Below are 22868 nucleotides of genomic sequence, written 5' to 3'. Positions count from 1 at the left end.
TTCACACATTGATATGGAAGGCTGTATTTGCATGTTATCTCAGCTCTCGAAACATTTGTATAACTGGCCAGGTTTATCTCACTGTTATACTGTAGTAATGTGAAAACAGGAATAGGTGAAGCTTTGAAGTCTAAAAGATTGATGAAAATCTTTTAAAAAGGTGCCTGGATATTAAAGTCTGTGGGCATTATTACCAGTTTTATTTAAAAATCTGTATTTTGGGCTGGAGATGTGGCTCAAGTGGTAGCGCGCTCGCCTGGCATGCGTGCGGCCCGGGTTCGATCCTCAGCACCACATACAAACAAAGATGTTGTGTCCGCCGAGAACTAAAAAATAAATATTAAAAAAAAAATTAAAAAAAAAATCTGTATTTGGGGATACATGTATATATGTATATGTATGTATGTTTTTCTCTCTGTCTGTCCTATTGTCTATGAAATCTGTTCTGTTGTCTATGAAAGATGTATACTAAAATGTTATTAGTGGTTGACTTGTGTGGAGTATTGTTACAAAGTAATCATTTTGTACACCTGTGATTGTTTCAAGGTTTCTATATTGAGTACATAGCACTTGTGTAAAAAATAAGCATCCTCCCATAAAAAAAGATAAAAATCATTTTTATCAACAACTCTAAATATATTAAAACTCATATAGGTGGTACTAAAATGGTAAAATTTTTCATAAGCTTATTATAGAATTCCATTCATTTCACTCATAAAACAAAGAACATGTCAATCCACTTTGCGTATTAATTTGAGGGTGATATTTGTTGACAGCAGACACTCCCATCTCTGACACTGGTAAACTGGATATGCCAATGGCATTTTATTATAATCCAAACTGTCATTCTTTCCAATCATTCATAGCACCTCTCTGAACACATCCTGATATGTAGACTTTACTCTTTTGTATTAAATATATAGCCTGATAAAAATGTTAGTTCTGATGCAAAGGTCATCTATGTTTTGCATTGTATCTGATTCCTTAGTTTGAGTTTATAACTTTCTAGATTTAAGTACTATAGTGTATTTTTAGTGTAGGGTCACTACATTTCTATACTTGATATTAAGCTAAACCTACTACATTTATACAAAATAATGTGTTTAAACAGGTGTTTTTTATTATTAGTTCCTAAAAATAAAAATATTTTTCAAATTCAAGATGTCATTAGAAATATATATAGTGTTATAGTGGGACAAGACAGAAAGCCAGGACAGGGAGCAAATACCAGAAGTAGAGAATTTGATAACTTCCTGGAAAGACGGGTGCTGCTTGAGGCATGGTCAGAATATACGTAAGTTTAGTCAAGGAATCTAAGATTGCAGTCTCTGGCACACAATGAATATCCCATGAATGAATGGAAGAGGAAGTTCAAAGCAAGAAATAGTGTCACCAGGCTTTCAGATACAACACATTTGCAGAGGAAGGCCTTGAAATGGAGACATTCTTTACCTTGACGGGAACACCTCTGGTCAACTATCAGTTGGAAGAGAGATTTCACAGCACAGGTGCAGGTTGGGGATAGAAGCAGGGGTTATCAGCCCTTCTGCACATCACCTGGGAAGCTTAAAAAAATCCACTTCCCTGTGGAATGACATTGATCAAATTTTGCTCTGTGCATATATGAATATGTCATATGAGTCCTATTTATATGTATAAAGGTAATGCACCAACTTAAAAAAATAAATAAATAGAAGGAAGACCAATAGAGTAGGGGAAGAGGATTAGGAGGGAGGGAGGAGGAGAAGGAAAGAAATACTAGGGAATGAAATGGAGCAAATTATTTTATGTGCATATATGAATATGTCACAATGAACCCCACTATTATGTATAATTATAAGACACTCGTAAAACGTGATCAAAATTTAATTTTTTAAAAATATATTTTTAGTTATGGATGGACAAAATCCCTTTATTTTATTTATTTATTTTTATGTGGTGCTGAAGGTTGAACCCAGGGCCTCACACTTGAGAGGCAAGTGTTATACCACTAACCTACAACCACAGCTTCACTCCAGAGTGTTAAATCAAAATCTCTGGGATTGGGACCCATGAATCAGTATTTTTTAAAAATCTCCAGATGATTTCAAAGTGTACACATATTTGAGCACCCATGCCCCAAAAGGAGAAGCAGGTGACATATTAGTGAAGTGGAGAACAGATTACTAGGCCAGCCTTGCAGGTCATCAATCCTAACATATGACGCTGTCTTCTACCAACTTTTACCAATGTATTTTCACCATGTACTACATAATTGCTTATTCTTGATCATTCTATGATTTTTGCTCTATACCAATAAGTCGAAACAAAATTACATGATAAATAGAAACCCAGCAATTTCTAGTTAACAATGAAGCCACTTAGACAAGTCTGGTGAGAGGAACTTTGAGTTTCAATTCATTCATCTGAATTTCCCTTCAATTGGTCCTTACTTCTAAACACAGATGAAGGTAATTTTTAAAATATAAATTCAGCAAGCTCTCAAACACACACATTTAAGAAATATATTTGGCTGAGACAAGAAAGGTAAGGACTGCAGTTCCCAAGTAGGACTAATAATCCACCAATATATTTTTATTTTTAGCTTTTGGAGCATAATCGCTTTTAAAAAAATATGCCAAACTTTACAGATGTAAGTGTATTTCCTGTGAAGTCAAGTAAGTACATAAGTCCCTGAGAAGGAAGATGAAACCGGAAATGCAGTGAACACGACAGACAATACAGTGATATCATCTAAAACAGATAAATCTCTATGTATACAGCATGGGCACTGAAATTACTCCTGCTGGTGGAAGGGAGAAGAAGCTCAGAGAACGCAAAAGTGGCTCCAATTCTTCAAACACTGGAACACTGTGTTCTCTTTGAATTCTGTTGCATTCTAGAGAACTATTTTGTTCAAGGTAAAAGGAGTCTGTCTCTCCAATCATCCAAGGTAGGGGTGGGTGAAAACTGTCAGGTTTAGATACACTGTTGGGTAAGGAAACAAACTTCATTTTTTTTTTCGGGGTGTGTGGGTACCAGAGATTGAACTCAGGGGCATTCAACCAGCCATATTTTGTATCTTATTTAGAGACAGGGTCTCACTGAGTTGCTTAGTACCTCACTTTTTCTGGAGCTGGGTTTGAACTCTCCATCTTCCTCATCTCAGCCTCTGGAGCCACTGAGATTACAGGTGTGCACCACGGTGCCCAACCTAACTTCATTTTTAAAAGTCAGTTTTAAAGAGATAGGAGGAGAGGAGAACTAACACAGCTTAAGTAACACGAGTGACCATTTCTTAAAACCATCATCAGTATAGTAGTAACTGGGCTTTTAAAGGAGCATGTTAGCATTGAAGATTAGAAACATTTACAAATTCCTGTAATATTCACTTTATGCCAAAATAGTTTAACATTTTAGGGAAGAAAACATGAGCATCTTTGTGCCCAACATTAACATGCCTGACGGAGACTCCAGGGGAATGAAGAGTTGGTGAGTCTCATCTCTTTGAGGAAGTCTTCTCTGCTGCTCATGCCGCCTTTGTTTGGACTTTTGGGAATTACAACCTCAAATGAAGTTCTTTCAATGCTTGTCTTTTATGGTGCTAATTGTATCAGATAAATTAAGTTTGGCTTCCCAACTATATTTGGAACTTCCCTAGTGAGAATTATTTTTCATACTGCCCTCTTTTATCCTAGATAGTTTTAAAAACAGAACAACAAAAATTCCAAAACCCTTTTGTGCATCACAGGTTCTTTTAAGATCTGATTAAGTAATATAGGGTTCACATACTCCTAATGCTTCCTTAGAAGACTATCATTTCTGGGGAACTATGAGAGAATCCTTGGCTAAAATTTTTCCATAAGATGGTCATTACATTGCAGTTCTTTGATCATGAAATAAAAATACAAAAATGTGAAGGGATCTCCCTCAAGCTTCCAGATGGGGAAACAGGTCAGTTAAAACCTCTGTATTTTGTAAACATGTCTCTTTTTATCAACATGCATTNCTCCATACTGCTTTCCAAATTGGCCGCACCAATTTGCAGTCCCACCAGCAATGTACAAGTGTACCCTTTTCCCCACATCCTCGCCAGCACTTGTTGTTGTTTGACTTCATAATGGCTGCCAATCTTACTGGAGTGAGATGGTATCTTAGGGTGGTTTTGATTTGCATTTCTCTGACTGCTAGAGATGGTGAGCATTTTTTCATGTACTTGTTGATTGATTGTATGTCCTCCTCTGAGAAGTGTCTGTTCAGGTCCTTGGCCCATTTGTTGATAGGGTTGTTTGTTCTCTTATTGTCTAATTTTTGGAGTTCTTTGTATACTCTGGATATTAGGGCTCTATCTGAAGTGTGAGGAGTAAAGATTTGTTCCCAGGATGTAGGCTCTCAATTTACCTCTCTTATTGTTTCTTTAGCTGAGAAAAAACTTTTTAGTTTGAGTAAGTCCCATTTGTTGATTCTAGTTATTAACTTTTGTGCTATGGGTGTCCTATTGAGGAATTTGGAGCCCGACCCCACAGTATGTAGATCGTATTGCTGGCCATAATTTGTATCTTACGCCCTCCTTGGGTCTTTGGGGACTCTGAACTCTGCGGTCTATTGAGTCCTACTTTTGGTTTTCAGCTTCTCACTTCTTCAGTTCTTCCATATTGGATTCTTCAGAAGCAGAATCCAAGTGCAATTTTTTTGTTTGTTTGTTTTACAAGGTCTTCTAGACAAGGAGAACAAGTGACACACATCCTCACAGTCTGTTCTTGCTTTTGACAGCTTATGAATGATAATTTGCCCTTTTTTCCTTTCTCCCTTCCTCCCTTTCCTTCCCAATTTCCTTCCTTTCCAGTTTTGCAACAGAAAAATTAAGCCAGAATGGTTAGAAGATAAACAGAGGAGCAATAAAGCGATTCAGAGGATACAAGAAAAGGAGAAACAATTATAGTGCCATTCCCCAAGTCCTTCTCCTTCCCATTTTCTGTCAGTTAATTGCAAGTGTAAATATATTCTTGTTTCTTAGTCTGCTATTTTAAAATTGTTAACATAGAAATATTTTCATTTCAATACAGGCTAAGTGTTGGTAGAGACATAGTTTTTTTGGACACTTTTAGAATATGATTTGAAATTTGTTTAAAATTTAAAATCATTCTCTAAATTTTACATTTTTTTTCCTTGAGTTTCTCTTTCTCTCCCTTGGAATCACCCTATTCTCTCTATTTAAAAGGTTATTCAAGTTTAGTCTTTCCCCTGCCCTTATTGCTCAGTTTAGTGTTCCTCAGGCAGGAAGCTACTCTGTATACAAAATTCTGTGATCTAATATACCATTATCCATACCTGGGAGTAACCTACTGGCAATCTTCCTTGTGGTCAAAAGAATAGGATTGTTTCCAATTTTAATTCTATTGTACATTTGAAACTTAATGCTACTACTTAATAATGCTGTTTGAAAAACCAGGAGTGCTTATAATGTGACTATGAAAATGAAATTGTTAGACCATATTTATTCATTGTCATTCTGACCCTCTTTTCTCCCTCTTCTCTCTTGTCCAACCCAGTCTGACTTAAGAAAGGTACCACATGACTTAAAAAATAAAAATCTCTGATCAACAAATAATGCTGGATGGACCAAATATTCACATGTAGAAGAATGAGTTGGAGCCTTATATTACACCAGACAAAAATATCAAAATGGATCAAAGACCTAATGTAAGAGCTAATAAAAGCAAAACACTTAGCAGGAAACCTTGGAGAAAGGTTTTATAACATTTATGTTTGGGTCTAATGATTTATTGCAAATGACACTAATTCCCAGGTCACAAAAGAAATACATAACTGGACTTCATTGATATTAAAACCTTTTTTGTGCATCAAAGAACACTATCAAGAGAGTAAAAAAACAACCACCAGAATGGGAGAAAACATTTTCAAATCATATACTTGAAAAGGGATTAATACCCCCAATATATAAAGAACTCCTACAACAACATAGCAAACTATGTGATTCAGAATTGGGCAAAAGACTTAAACATACATTTCTCCAAAGAAGACTTTGCAAATGGCCAAAATGGACAAAAAATATGCCTAGCATTATTAATCATTAGGAAAATTAGAATCAACATCACATCAAGGTAATACATCATACTGATTATGATGGCAATTATAAAACAAAAAACTAACAAATCCAAAAAATCTCCTTAGGTGTGATGATGCATGCCCATAATCCCAGTGACCCAGGAGGCTGAGGCAGGAGGATCGAAAGTTTGAGGCCAGTCTCAGCAACTTAGTGAGGCTCTTTGTCTCAAAATAAAAAATAAAAAGGGCTAAGAAGGAGCTGGATAAGCACACCTGGTTTCCATCCCTACCAAAAACCAAAACCAAAACAAAAACGAATGAAAATAAAATCTCTGAAAACAACAAGTGTTAACCAGGATGTGGAGAAATTGTAACTCTTGGTCATTACTGGTGAGAATGTAAAATGGTACAGCTACTGTGGAAAACAGTATGGCATTTCTCAACAAATTAAGCATAGATTAACACAAGAACCAGCAACCTAGCTTCTGTACACATACCAAATTGAATTGAAAGACAGGACTGGAAGAAATAATTATACAACGGCATTATTTGAAAGGTGAAATCACCCAAGTGGCTAACCGTGATGAATGGAAAAACAAAATGTGGAATATACCTACTATGAACTATTATTTGGCCTTCAAAAGTAATTTAATTCTTATATGTGCCACAGCATAGATAAACCTTGACAATATTATGCTAAGTAGAATAAGTCATACACAAAAAAGTTTCTATGATTCCAATTACATGAGACATCTAAAATAGGCCAATTAATAGAAATAGCAGAGTCAGGCTAACAAGGGCTAGTGGAGTGGAGAACGGGGAGTCATTGCTTAATAGGTACATGGTTTTAGTGGGAAATGAAGAAAAAGTTTTGGTGATGGTTACACAACAATGCACATGTGCTTAAAGCCACAGAATTGCACACTTAAAAAACAGTTGAAAGAGTAACTTTTTCCCCATGTATATTTGACACAATGAAAAAAATAAATCCTTGCTATGGTTTGAATGATTGTTTTACCCCAAAATTCATATGTCGAGATCTAATCCCAAATGTGATGGTATTAAGATGGTGGAAACTTTAGGAGATGACTAGTCATGACAGCGGATACCTTGTGGGTGGGATTAAAGGCTTGAAGGAAGGAGATGGTTTGCCCCTTCCTGTGAGGATGCAACAGGAAGATCCCATTTGTGAACCAAAGAGTTAGCCCTCACAGCCATAGGATCTGGTAGTGTCTTAATCTTGGACTTCTTGATCTCTAGAATGGTCAGAAATAAATTTCTGTTGTTTTTAAGCCACTCAATTGAGCATATTTTATTATAGCTTTTGATGAAAAGACTAAAACACTCCTTAAAAACAATCACAAAACACTGAACTTAATTATTTAGAACAAAGTACCAAGCTACTCTGCCATATACCATTATTCCCAATTTTCAGAGATTGAATTTTTTGGTAGTCTAACATTAAAATTTTATTAGAATTACATTTATAAGGATTTTGACCAACAGCCTTTCATGATGACAAATAATAGCTACCATTTGTTTACTTCTCTATTAGGTACTGAGATTTATATGAATGATCTCAATTCCATGAAAGAGATATCATCCCTGAGCATATGTAGAGCTTAGGGGTTCATTGTTTAATAGCCACACCAGTCCCCTCTATGGGAGCATTTTGCTGCTCTTAGCATGTTAATAGGGAATGGGCAAGAGGTTGACCCACCCCTTGAACATTGATTAGTCTATAGGTATGTGTCTATATTAAAAAGAAGGAATAAGCAACATGAATTTTGACTATAAAAAAAGAAAAGTGTAACAACATAGCAAGGCTCTGAAGCTTCCTCAGCCCATCAAGTCCTAAAGAATGTCAATACTTAAGTAGCTCCTCTGGGTACTATTGATAATAACCCCTTTTTATCATTCGGTGAAATGATTTTGAATGTATGTCCTGAGTTTCAGAAAACAAAGTGTCCCTAAGTATCCCTTTACTTGAATTGGTAATGCACCCCTCTCGGAGAACATGTGGGATGGGGGTACTCCATATGCCCAGATTAAGCTACACCAGCCGTCTCCAAACATAATGGAGTCATGGAACCAAAATAGTCTTCATCTCTTCCAGTTTCTAATGATTCTCCCTTTAGTAAAGCCTATAGTCTTTCGGCATTGTGCTGTTTTGGGTAATTTCTGGCATCTCAATGGCGCACCCTGCTGGAAAAACACCCTACCAGGTGCACCACCTTTGGTAAGAGTGGAGGATTGAGCCATCAGTAACAAATATGGCAGTCTGGGGATGTAACTCAGTGGTAGAGCATTTGCCTAGCACATGTGAGGCCCTGGGTTCAATCCACAGTAGCCCCTCCAAATATATATATGAGTGTGTGTGTGTGTGTGTGTGTGTGTGTGTATAAAGTGAACCTGGACTACCGTCATCAGCACCAGCAGAAAGAACTCTGATAAATCACTAAGCTGATCCTATGGATCTAGTAAATTCTCAGCTTTTTTCTTTTTTGAAGTTTGTAATTCATGAAGATAGAAGGAATTCTCAGTAGTTGCTCTAGTAATTCCCCTTTGGTACAGAGGCTCCCTATTAAAAAAAAAAAATGGCAGTGGTAGAGTGTTTGCAGAGTTCAGCATTACATACACCTAGAAAATACTAAATCTTTTTGATTCACCCAATGTTTTGGGGGCAGGGGATAGAACTTCTTTGAGCTCTCAAATTTAAGACTTTGAAGGGTTTGGACACTTTTGTTTTCAGAATATTATCTCCATTTCATACTTAATATGTATACATAAAAATGAATCTCATATTTACTAATCTTTTCATTTCCTGTTAAAAACTTAAAATCATTTCTAAATTTTGCTTTTAAAATTACTTGCCAATGAATAATTTGTTTACTGTGAGGCCTAAGAAATCACACACATTCTTGAGAATTTCTAAAAAGTGAGAAAAAAATGAAAAACATTATTTTAAATGCATGAAATATTCAGAATAGCAATTAATGAAGTTGACATGATACGTTTTGTCAACATTTAATTAAACATTTGTTAATTTTGATTTTGCATTTTACTTTTTGCTGGTCTTCTCTCTTACCTCTCTTCCCCACCCCATTCCTGCTTCCACCCATCCTTTCTTTCTTCTTTCTCTGAAGAGTTCTCAGACCTTTTCAAAAGTTCTCAGGTCCTAAATATCACATCATTTAATGGATAAAACTGTACAGTCAATTTAAAAATTAGCTTCTTAGGGAGGTAACCTTACTTTACACAGCTAATAAGGGTAGGTATTAAATTGTACCATATTGTTTTCTAGATTTTTTTTTTGTTTTGTTGTAAAATCATGGTTTTACATGATTTACTCAAACAATTTTTGGTTACAAGTACAACACACTTTTTTCCCTTGGACACGTAGAGTTAAGTTGGAGAGCTAAGACTAATAAGAACAGAGTACTATAGTGTCGTAGGTGTTTAGTATTTACCAAATGAGTGCATGTACATATAAAAGAATAACCAAACAAAACAACTACATAAATAAGAGCTAAATTGCATGGTACAGACTTGCGGTAATTGAACTGGTGGAATATATTAATCATACAAAGCAGTTTGGCAATTACTTTAAAGTCTTTTAAACAAAGATTCTGTTTTTAATTTAATTTTGTTTTATTAGCAAGAGATTGGCATTGCCTGTGGGAAAAAGCAGTGTTGGCATATTTCACTGCTGATTTTTCATTAGGGAATACAAAATGGAAACATTAGAGGGGTTTAAGAGGGAGGCAAAGGCATCGTAGACCTAAGACAGAAGAGACTTCAGAGGTTGATAGGATTTTCATGAAGCATGTGGCTTTTTACTTAGCAGCAAGGATTATCTCCATGGGTACGATCTTAAATTGGAAAGTCCTGGTGTTTTTTCTTCCATGTGAGCCCAGGGAAGCTAACAGCTCTATTGTTTAGATGGGAGAGGGGCTATCAATCCTAGAAGAAACAACAAAAGATTTATCACATCTTAATGATCAATAAGACTTCAAGTTTAGGTTCGCCCACCGATTCCATCCCCTTTTCTTGTTGTGCCATGATGTGCCACAGCCTCTAGATGATGTGTAGAGGGGGCTATTCACCTTGTGAGGGAGAGTCAATACAATAAGTGTTGGAGCAGCAAGGGGAAAGATTTTTCAGGGTGCATAAACAGAGACCTGATTCCTGTAGAAACTGGAGAAAGTTTCATCAGAGATGCTAATTGGCCTGGGTTCAGAATAGAGGTGTTCTTACCTGGCCAGAGGTCAGAATAACCAGTGGGGTATAAAACAGAAAAAAAGAACAATTCTCAGGCAGGATCCACTAGGGAGGTTCTGATTTAATTAGCTTGATGGACATCTGTTTGGTTTTTTTGTTTTCGTTTTTTTTTCCTTTTAAAAGAAACTAACCAGGAAAATATAATGAATTTGAGAACCATTGGTCTCTAATGAATAGAAACACAAAAGGTGAATGAAAGAAGGGAAAGTTGAATTAGTACAGAGAAGAGAAAGTTGGATCAGTCCAGGGTTGCTAAGTGGTATGCAAAATGAAAGATGATGTGTTAGGTGTTTCAATTTCACCATAAGAGTAGGTCCGGTTTAACTTGGAAACTGGAACTTAAAATTCTACAGGAAAATGACTACCTGGAAGAGAGCCACCTCATGGGAAAAAATCTTTGTGAGATATTTCACCCTGGTCTAATGTCTCAGCAGGACCTGGGGGACCATCCTGGGTTAGGTGTGAAATGTCAACCAGAAAATATTATATATTGGAGGAGGGAACTTGATTTTCTTTATCCAAGAACACAATATATAGAATCTAAATCAAGCAATTTACATAAAAAAATGGTATAAAACTGATGAAAACAACAGGACCTCCCAAAAGCAAATTAACCTTTGGAACATCTCCATTTGCCAGGGTAGAGTGGATTCCCACAGGAAATAATTTCCACCAACGATTAACCATATAATATAAAATCACCAAGTACTTAAGGGAAAACAAATGCCTCCAGAGTGAGTAATGCTGTGGTAGACTTAGCAGAGAATTACACTGCAGAATCACACACACGGGAGGAATTGTAGAGAGACTTCCATGTGAACATGCTTACCATGTTCAAGAGATAAAGGTAGGGAAATAACACAGTGGCTTGGAAAGGGGAAACAGATTTGAAAAAAAAGAACCAAATTGAAATTTTAGAAAAATGATATAAAAAAAATTCTCAATAGGTCAGTTAAATAGTTGGAAAATTAGAAGCCAGGATGAAATAAATCATAGAGAAAGTATCAGAATATTCCACATAAAGAGAAACAGATTGACAATATAAGAGTACCAAACAACAGAGATTTGGGGGGGAGTATAAATGCTTACAGGAATGAAAAACACTGAATTGACACTGTAGATAAGTGAGAGACAGAGTTAACCTATATTTATAAATCAATAATCTTAAAATATAACTTTAATCCTAATATGCATTTTGTCACCCTACCAATGAGTTTCTAAGCATGTGTGCTAGGACTGCAAAAATTATTACAAGTTTTATTGTAAGAGATGAATGTGTGGTTAAATGATAAATTTGAGGCTGTGAATCTTTGCTTTAGAAAACTGCATAATTGTTTTAGAAATTTTGTTGCAGGAAACTGTTCGTTCAATCAAACCATGTGAGCTACGATTGCTATGGGAAGTTAATCTTACTAGCAAATCCTATGATGACTAACTTTTGTACTAATAATAACAATAGATAATTTCACTTATCTATTACCCTAATGAAAGACAAAGAAGACCCTCTTAGTATGTGAAACATAGCTAATGTTATTCCTCTTTGTTAAAAAAAAATCAACAATTCTACATAATTAGCTTTAAAATGCAATGTAGAATCTTAGCTTTCTTTGACAATATCTTTACTAAAGTTAGAAATAAAAATCTAGCAAATTCCATTTATTTAAAGCTTTTAAAATATAAAACAACATCATTTTTTGTTGACACATACATATTTAGTACTAGTTCAAAAATATGGACTAGAAGGACACATACCAATTTTAATTAAAGTGCCTCCATCTGAGCCGTAGGAAAGAAGAATGGCAGCAGGACTCGTAGGGTGGGGGGAGATTGGATACTAAGAATTCTATTGAGTGTCTCATTAAAAGTAATTCTGAAGCATATGTTTATGTCCACTGCTGCAGACAAGTACATACATCTATGCACAGTGTACAACTTACACATAAAACTATATGTAATATATATTTAACATCTCTTAATTCTAGATGGTAAGTATCTGAATGTTTGCTATGTCTATGTAAACTTCTCATATAAGTATTTTTATAATTGAAAGCAATGCAAAGCAATGCGATAACTATCATTTACTTTTTGTTTGTGTTTCTGTTAAAATACATGAGGTAAAACATGGGAAAATGACATAAAAAGCCTGGTTTGTCTATTTTCACTATTTATTACTCAATTTTTAATTCACTAATTTTGATCCTCTATTTATATGGAGAATGCTAACACAGAGGTTTAATGCAGATTAATTCAAATTAAAATAAGCCCAAAGTAAACATTTTGCCCTTAATAACTTACGTTGTTCTCACCCTAAAATGGTCTTTGTTTGTTGATTTCACAGGCAAGTCCCTTAAATGTGAGGGGACAGGAACACAGGCACTGTCCGTCCAGCAGAATCTCGGTTCCTCCATTTTGGCATGGGCGGCATTTTTTTACACTGAATTCATTGATGTAGTCTTCAATGGCTCTCTCCAAATTTTGTTTCTTTACATGTGCATCTTTTATTTGCACAGGAATCAGATTGTATATAGGTGACAACTGCAAGAAAGCAACACATTTACTTTTAGGTTTTTATTTTTGTTGTTGTTGTTTTGTTTTTTACACAGAAGATTGTAAAATATTCAATTGTTTATTTTCTGATTCATTAAGACTATTTTGAATGCTTATTTTTGCCAGATATGGAGTTTAACTTTTAAGACTATACTAATGATCAAAACTAGTCCTGAGGTCTGCTATCAGAGAGGTCACATTATAGAGGTAAGGAGACTAATTACTCATCACACAGATAAATTTGAAATGCAAACTGTGATAGGTGTTACCAAGAACAGTGATATGTGTTTTAAAAATGAACTACTATGGGATTTAAATTTGGAGTTTGATAATTGTTTTTGTTGTTGTTTTTCCCTCTTCCCCCTCCCAGAAAGTAGTCAAGTGCTTGCTACTTCTTGGCTAAGAAAAGGTTTGTGTGCCCTCGAAAGTCCAGATATCCTTTCTTGACTGTTTTGTCTAAAGGCCTGAAATCATTGAGAAATTTTCACTGAGGGAAGGAGTGGGGCAAGAATGCCATGAAGGAAAAAATTCCTCCAGACTTGGAGGGTCTCAAGCAGTGGGAGACTGTAACTAGATCTCTCATGGCTATTTGGGGAGGTAAAAGGACCTGTGGAGTGTCCCTAAGGAAGGTGTGTATGAAGAAGGGAGATTCAGGCTTGACAATGATTCCAAGAAGAAGCCTAGCAAGGAGGGCTTAGAAACTCTTGACTTATAACTCCTTCTTGAAGAAGGAGGTTATCAAGGTGAACAATGCATAGGAAGGTCACACTCCCCTTTTCTGTGCAGTGTTTCAGGATCCTTGTACTAATTTAGGTGACAAGGAAAGACTTTCCTGAACCTCATCCAATAAATGAAGGGATGAATTTTCCAGCAACCTGGATGGACAGAAGTTCAATGTCAGTTTTAACTAGATGTTAAGACAATGAAGTAGAATGACTTATCTTGCACACTCTAATTCCTGGAGTAGGATATATAGTTGCTACAGCAGAATCAGGAAAGTCTTTCCATATTTTTCAGCAAATGACTATTGAGCTGAAGTTGGAAGTTATCAAAGTATTTCAAGCACATGATACAGAATTTAAGTCTTTATGCAGAGGAGGGTTGAGAAGATGTTGGTCAAAGGGTACAAAGTTAAATAGGAGAAATAAGTCTATGAGATATATTGAACCACATGGTCACTATATAAAATAAAGTTCTCTGTAGTATGCTGTTTTTAAGTCCTTTGGGTATAGACTGAGGAGAAGGATAGCTAGGTCAAATGGTGGTTCCATTCCCAATTTTCCAAGAAATTTCCATACTGCTTTCCATATTGACTGCACCAATTTGCAGTCCCACCAGCAATGTATGAGTGTACCTTTTCCCCCACATCCTCACCAACACTTATGGTTGTTTGTCTTCATAATAGCTGCCATTCTAACTGGAGTGAGATGAAATCTTAGAATAGTTTTGATTTGCATTTCTCTAATTGCTAGTGATGATGAACATTTTTTCATATATTTGTTGATTTATTGTATATCATCTTCTGAGAAGGGTCTGTTCAGGTCCTTGACCCATTTATTGACTTAAAAATAGCATACTACAGGGACACAGCCACATCCATGTTTATAGCAGCACAATTCACAATAGCTAAACTGTGGAACCAACCTAGATGCCCTTCAATAGATTAATGGATTTAAAAAAATATGGCATATATACACAATGGAATTTACTCAGCAATAAAAGAGAATAAAATCATGGAATTTGCAGGTAAATGGATGGAGTTAGAGAAGATAATATTAAGTGAAGTTAGCCAATCCCAAAAAACCAAATGCTGAATATTTTCTCTGATATAAGGAGGCTGATTCATAGTGGGGTAGGGAGGGGGAGCATGGGAGGAATAGACAAACTCTAGATAGGGCATAAGGTTGAGAGATGAAGGGAGGAGGCATAGGGTTAGAAATGATGGTGGGATAGGATGGACACTATTATTCAAAGTACATGTATGAAGACACAAATTGGTGTGAATATACTTTGCATACAACCAGAGACATGAAAAATTGTGCCCTATATGTGTAATAAGAATTGTAATGCATTCTGCTGTCATATGTAAATTTTAAAAAAATAATTAAAAAATAAAGTTCTCATAGTGGAGAAATTATAGCATATGTAGTGAAACTTGGATATAGTTATGCATCACTTAGTTATGGGGTCACATTCTGAGAAAAGCAGCTGGATGATTGTGTGTCCCTTGAAACAGCTATTGGGGTTGCCAATCTCTGTGTTATCAGACTTCGAACAGCTACCAAATATAAACAGTCTTTCAAATAATGATATCCACATAAGCGGGGGATAAGAGGCAAGACGAAATTTTATCAGAGAACAGAAATTGTTTTTAAACTAGCACACCTGAAATAAGGAAACAACCAGAAATGTTAGAACTTGATTTTATAGTACACAAATTCATGGATTGTTTAAATACCAGACATGACACAACTGAAGCAAACGTAATGAAATGGAATAAAAATCAGAAGAAAATATTGAAAATAAAGCACAGAGAGACAAAGGGATGGGAAATGCAGGAAGAGAGTGAGATAAGTGATAGAGTGAGAAGGTCAGAGAGTCATATAATTTGAGTCCCCCAAAGACAGAAAAGTACAGAATATTAAAGAAGCAATGTTCAAAGGGCTAACAACTGTGAATATTCCAAACCTGGTGAAAAGGTTGCAAATGAAAATCCAGGTTCAAATTTTCTTCAAACTTAATTACATCACAGCAAAACTGCTAAAAAGTAAAGATAATTAAGGAAATCTTAAAAGCAGTTTAACAAAATGCCTAAGTATTTTGAAGGTAGACTGACATTTAACTTTGTATAATTAGTAACACGATAAAAATCAAATAGAAAATCCCATGAAGAAAATAAACCCCTCTGATGGGCTAATGGACTTGACATAGCCAAAGAAATAATTAGCAAGCCTGATAAAAGGTTGAAAGAAATTTTCCAAACTATAACACAGAGATAAATGTTGGAGGGACAAAACTAGCCCACAAAAGAGGGTCCAAGAGCTTTGGGGCCATATTGAAGGACCTAACACAGGTTATTATTGGAGAACTATAGAAAAGGAAGGATGGGGAGTATAAGTATGTCAGAAGAACTATTTAAAGAGATAAATGGTCAACTATATTTCAAAGCTAATTAAATACATTAAATTCTAGAGTTCAGAAACTGTGGGAACTTCAAGAATCATCATCATCATCATCATCATCATCATTGGAGTATATGCATATCACATCCAAGCTACTATACACTCAAGATTAAGATGAAATCTTAAAGGTAACCAAAATAAGAGGAAATGCTAATATAGAAGATTAAAGAAAACATTAGTGCACACTACTCATGCAAAAATTTTACGAGGGCTGGGGCTATGAGTCAGTGGCAGAGCACTTGCCTACATATGGGGCCCTGGGCCCTAGGTTCAATCTCCAACACCCCATAAACAAACAGACAAACAAACAAAAAAAAAATCCCAGATTTCTTTATTCCTCGAAATGAGAACCTGGTGATGTCTCTTCTTTCAACTTCTACTCAGCATAACACTGGAGGTCCTATGCAATCCAATAAGGCAAGAAAAAGAAATGAAACCCAAACATATTGGAAAGGAATACATAAACCACCGTTATTTCAGAGGACATGTTTAACTAAACATATATTTTCATATATTTCTGGTGAAAATGTAAGTATTCTAGAAAAGAATTTGGATGTTTCTGATATAACCTTATATAAATATACATACCATATGATCAAGCAATCTTTTCCTAAAGTTATGGAAAAATATTCATAAAAACCCATATTCAAATGTTTGTTATGGTTTTATTCATAATCTCATGAATGCATACACAAACACAACTGGAATCAACCCCAGTGTTCTCCAGTAGGTAACTAGAAAAACAAACTATGTTCCATGCATACCATGGAATATATGCATTGCAATATACATAAAAAGGATGTACACATAAGTAATATCTACCTTTAAATATCAAATCACATTAAACAGGTTTCAATATACCATTGACTCATAAATGGGATATAAAATCACATTGTATGAGTTCATATTTGCTACTGTAATTCTGATGAAAACTGAAAACCATAAGAATGTATACTAAGATATCACTAACACTATAATATTTATTTCATTTGTATTTTTTAATTGTATTAGAAAAAGTGTGCTAGAACAGAGACCTATTCTCTATATTCACTGTTTTAGCCTAACTATTACCAAAAAAAAAAAAAAAGCTGGTACATAACAAATGCCTAATAAGTACTTGTTGAAAATAAAATAACAAAGGTCATCATATTTGATTTTTAATAGTCTAGCTAAAATCTGAGGATGTAGGAAGATTAAAAATAGAAAGACTGGAGAAATTATTCTCTGTGTATACCAACAAAGAGGTAGCTAGCAAAGCTAGGTAACTATCAAGATAGAAATTAAGGCAGAAAATATTATCAGCAATAAAGAAGCACAGGTGATTGATCAGGAAGTAATAATGTTGTATAGAGATATAGATATCTTAATATTTTCTATGTAAACAATCATTCTCTGAGACAGACAGTTTTACTTCTTCCTTTGTAGTCTTTTTGCATTTTATTATTTTTCTTACTTCAATGTGCTGACTACAAAACCTCAATGTCATTGTTAACTGGAAAGGAAGAGAGTGGTTATCTATTGTTTATTTTTTATCTTAGAACAAATGCAATATTTTACTAAGTATGATGTTAGCTGTTATATTTCATAGATGGTATTTACTTGTTTAAATGCCCACAAAACCCTCCAAATTGACCATTAGAAATGAAATAAATACTAAAAAAAAAGACCACTAGAATGGCTAAAATAATAGTGACAATATTACGTGTTGGGGAGAAATTAGAAAAAAATTGAGAAGCCTAAACAAATAGAGAGATATTTAATATTCATAGACTAGAAGATTCAACATTTTAAGATGTAGGCTCTCATGAACCTGATTTATGGATTATTCGAAATTCCAATCAAAATCTGGATATCGTATTTTTGGTTGAAATTGCCAAGCCAATTTATAAAACTTAGATAATTCCCAAATTGTCAAGACCTTCTGACGAAGATAAAGGTGGAAGGCTTTGCTCCTCTGTACCTCCAGACAAAAAGTTATATTACTTAGGACAGTGTGATATTAACTGTACAGATTCTAAAACTAGACACTTGGAAACCCGACTAAAGATGAAAACTGTCCTGTATAGTCTTAAAACAAATAACAATCTTTTAAATAGATTGTTCTTGGACAATGAAATATTTATAGAGAAAAAAATTTAAATGACTTTTAAAATTAAATCATAAACTCCAGGTTGATTATAGATCTAAATGTAAATATAAATGCAATATACCTATGGAAAGTCATTACACACACACACACACACACACACTATATGTGTGTATATATATGTGTGTGTATGTATGTGTATATGTATATATACATATACACATATATACATATATATACATAGACACATATTATCAGTATGATATATTGTGTGTATATATATATAAAACCAGAGTACTATAAACATATGTGGTAGTCTGATAATATATGTGTGTTTAATGCATATGTATATGTATATTTGTATATGTGTGGAACTTAATGAAATGATTCTATCTCAAAATAAAAGTTAAGTCTGTGGTCACAGTGGCTCAGGAAACTGAGACTGGAAAATCACAAGCTCAAAGCCAGCCTCAGCAATTTAAAGATACCCTAAGCAACTTAACGAGACACTTAATCAAAATAAAAAATAAGAAGAGTTGCAGATGTAGGTTAGTGGTTAAGTGCCCCTGATTTCAATCCCAAGTACCAACAAAAGAAAAAATAATAAATAAAGGACTGGGGATGGAGCTCAGTGGCCAAGTGCCCTGGGTTAAATTTCCAGTTCCTCAAAAAAGAAAAAAAGCCAACTCCTCCTAACCTTAACCTACTTGAAATCTAAATGAAGAGCCATTTGACACTAAAACTTACCAGTCTGGATCAAAATTATCTAAGTCTAAGAAAAGTCTGAGGGACTTGCACATGTTGGAGGAGACAAGACAACTAAGTACAATGTGAGACCCTGGATTGGAATTGGAACAGAAAAAATAGAGATTAAGCGGAAATTTTGTGCAATGTGAGTGAAGTGTATGGTTTATATAGTTAGTATTAATTTTCTGATTTTGATAATTTTACTATGCTTATGTAGATTGTTAACATTAGGGGTTTTTGGAAGGATGACATCTGTCAATTCTCTTACTATTTTACGATATTACTGCTGATACTATTTGTGCATTTTTATGTAGTAAGTCTAAAATTACTTCAAGAAAGACAAAAGAGGGTCTCTGTCATTAAAAAAGTCACTAAAAGGGTGAAAAAATCTTAAGTTGGACAAGATATTTGCAACAATTCTAAGTGAGAATAGGCTCATATACAGAAAATACCAAGAATTTTGACAAAGTCAACACTACTGTCCACCAGTGTAGTCTTTCATGAAGTAGTAGACAGAATTTAGAATTCAACTATGTTATATTTATTCAGAAGAAAGTTACCTCTTGCCATACTGCTACATTGGCACAAACAATGTGGTCAAGTTATTTTTGATTTTTTTTGAGAAAAAAAGAGATTATCTTGTTTTACTCTTCAAAGAAAAGTCAAGGCCAGATAATCTAAGATACAGGAAGAGAGGGTCATGGAGGAAATACAACTTGGATAAAACATATAAACAGTGTTCAGAGAGATAAAGATGAAGGACATCCAATAGCAGTGGTTTCAGAAAAGCCTCAAACCCTGAGGCCAAATATTCCACCAGTAGACAAAAAAAAATAATTAAAATGTACTTCTTGAAATTTCTCTGCAAAGCTACATGTTTCTTTTCTTTTAAACTTTGGCCTTCTATCAAGTAGAAAAAGTTTTAATTTTTCTCCCATGCCAGCTAACTTTCTTTCCTTTCTACCATTTGTAGATATATTTTAAGTGGACACAATTTATCATGAAACTTGTTAAAATACAAGTAAATGAACAACATGGTTTAAGTGTAAGTACATTCGGATTTCTTTTAGGCATCCAAAACAATTAATCTGTATATACCAAAATGTAGTTTCTTCTTTTTTTATCCCTGTGGAAGACAGAAATGATTTTCACTCTATGATTATAGTTGTAAAAACTATCACAGAACACTGGGAAGACAGCCTTTTAATATGGATGCTCTTTAACACCCAGTGTACATTCACACCACTGAGCAACAATGGTTGGTTCATTTGTTCATTATTGCCTCATATTACTCCAGAAAGAGCTCATGTCTCTTACCATATACACAGGTAAAATTGGGCAAAAGAAACTGGAGAAGGACTGGAAACAACAAAGGCAGGATGGAGGCAAAGCAACACAAATGAACAAATTCTGTGTCAGGAGGATCCTTCCTTTTGAAACAGATGAGGCACAAATTTGTCTATATTTTTTAGTGCATTGAGGAAGACACAACTGAATTTAATGATCCCATGAACAGAAGAAAACCCATCTGATTTACAAGAGAAACAAAATGAAATTAAAGAGTAATCTTTCCTGTGAGTTCTCATAAAGGGAACACTGTATTATGTAACATCCTTTCAGAAAATAAGTCTCTGGGCTACATAATTTTGTTTCTAATAATGCAGAAACAAAACTTTATAGGAAGCCTGCAGACTGCATTGTAGCTTTACCAAGCTTGCTGTTATTGTTCTAGAGGAAATCATAAACTTTATATCTCCCAGGCAATCTGTAACAAACATTTCTCTCCGCTGACATTTTTTGTAACTAGTTTGTAGCCATAGGTTTAAGAGGAAACAAAAATTTGGCTATTCAGTTGAAATAAAATGTACCACATTTGTGTTAACATTCAGGTAAGTAGCAATGGGATTAATAAACTATTGTGAAAATCAAAGTCTATGAGAAAAGGAAATTCTGAAAAAATGGTCCAGCCTATGTCCTCTGCATGGAGAGAGGCCAGGGAAAAATTCCTGGGTTGGACTAAGACATTGGGAGATTGAAAACCACAGGTTCTACTTATAGAGTATTGCCATAGTTACTTTAGTGCAGAAAGAATTATAGATATCGATATATTATCATCATCATTATCATTATTGAGTATTTTACTTGGAAAATCTCAGTAATATATGCACACAGCATTTTACTAAAAGTAATATAACTTCCTGGTCTTTCCTCTAAGATAACTGCTTCATAAATACTTAGGTAGATGATTTAATTTGTTTCAGAGGATTAAACATAAGCCAATTAATAGTTTGGAGTGGGTAGGGAGAGATTCTATCAATTCTTTAAATAATTAAATAGGAGGAATAATTATTTTAATATTAGGACCATTCCCATAACACATCATCTGCAGATAATAGGTACATTTAAAGGTATCAAAGAATGAGTTAGCAATTATAACTGTGTTACTACCTACTGGATATAGTAACCAATTAACCATAGAGCCACTTCTACATTTATGAGAACAAAATGACCTGGAATATGTTTCACGAACAAACTTAATTATATCTCACACCTTCTCAGAACTTTAAAAGTCACACCAAGTCAATAAAAACCAAAATAGTATAGTGTTTTCTGAAATTTCTCTACAAGAAGATGAACTTAAAAAGTGGTCTACAGGGCACTAACTAGAGCTGCCCTGACCTTGGGTAGAACATGGATATAAAAAGGCCAGGCTTTCAATTTATGAGGAAGGAAATGAACAAACAGTGAAGATAGTAGGCCTGCTCATCTAAAATCTGAGTAAGCAGCCACTTCTAAAAATGGGAACCCTGCATTCTGCCCCCAGCCAGTGACAGTGTCAAGTGAGTTGATCAAAGTCTGGGAATAGCTCTCAGAAATTCAGTAGTAAAATTTCAGCAGATGCTTTATTTACTTGAGATTTTAAGAATTTGCTCTAGAATGTAGTGGACTATTATTAAGACCTCCCTGAAGAACAATCTTGGGTCATCTGTTCAAGAAGAGTTGAACTTGGTCTGAAGAGATGAGAAAATAAGCCCCTTTGGATGACCATCTTGATGGAAATATCCACCTGGGTTGCCAATTCTTTACTCATTTAAAATCTTCCAACATAAATTTATTTTCCTAAGTTCAAGGTAATGAATTTAAATAAAATTTAAATATAATAGAATAAAAGGGGCTTCTGATTTTATTTTTATATGGAGAGATGCTAATTAAGCTGACTTTTTCTTCCTCTTTGTTCTAGTTTGAAATAAACATTTGAAAACTAATAGATACATTTGTACATCTATGAACAGCTGTATTTTTATAACCTAAGGGGAAAATTAATTGAAAATTTTCGGTTTCTGAGTTTTTTTTTTTTTACATAAATGAAATAAATTTGGTGATTCCACTCACACTTTATAGACAACAAAATGGATTGAGGAAATAAAAGTCTCCAATAATTAGTGCTAGAAAAAATGTCAACATTTCTGTAAATCAGGTTAATCAAATGAAGTAGAGGGCAAAGACAAATTTGATCTGAGGGTTGAAATTTATAAAGACAGAAAATTTGAAGCTATTGAAAGGAAGTAGAAAAACCACTTTCTAATCATATCAGGAACAAAAGAAGAAGTAAATGCACATGCATGTGCGCGCGCGCACACACACACACATACACACACACACACACACACACACTCCCACCCACCACACCCATTTTGATTAGTTTGGGAAGAGAGAGATGAGGTTAACTAACATTAGCATTTATATCTTTACAACAGAACAGGATTTATTGTTCTTAGGAATAAACACAAGACTGAACTCCTAAAGGTTTATAAGTTGAACACTGTTGCAGTCAAGGTTGAGGCAGAGTGAGCCTCTAGTCCTGGCTACTCAGGAGGTTGAGGCAAGAAGATCTCGAGCTCAGGAATTTGAGATCAGTGTGGGCAACATCACAGGACTTTGATTCAAAAATGAGAGAGGGAGAGGGAGAAGGAGGA

General features: G+C 34.7%; 1 protein-coding gene across 2 annotated transcripts in view; it reads right to left on the bottom strand.

The window, feature by feature from the left end:
* Positions 1–9490: 9490 nt before the first annotated feature.
* Positions 9491–22868, bottom strand: part of C9 (complement C9) — a 50914-nt gene continuing 37536 nt past the window's right edge. Inside the window, exons 10-11 of one of the 2 annotated variants that reach the window (XM_015496342.2) lie at positions 12636–12864; positions 9491–10011 (exon numbers count right to left, since the gene is read on the bottom strand). In XM_015496342.2, the coding sequence (XP_015351828.1) occupies positions 12637–12864 (228 nt within the window). In that variant the 3' untranslated portion in view covers positions 9491–10011; position 12636. Of the gene's footprint in view, positions 10012–12624; positions 12865–22868 lie in introns of both variants that reach the window. The other variant, XM_015496341.2, reaches the window with a different exon arrangement.

Source organism: Marmota marmota, unplaced genomic scaffold, assembly GCF_001458135.2.
Source record: "Marmota marmota marmota unplaced genomic scaffold, marMar, whole genome shotgun sequence".
NCBI classification, from domain to species: domain Eukaryota; kingdom Metazoa; phylum Chordata; class Mammalia; order Rodentia; family Sciuridae; genus Marmota; species Marmota marmota.
This window is presented reverse-complemented; position numbering and strand designations above follow the sequence as displayed.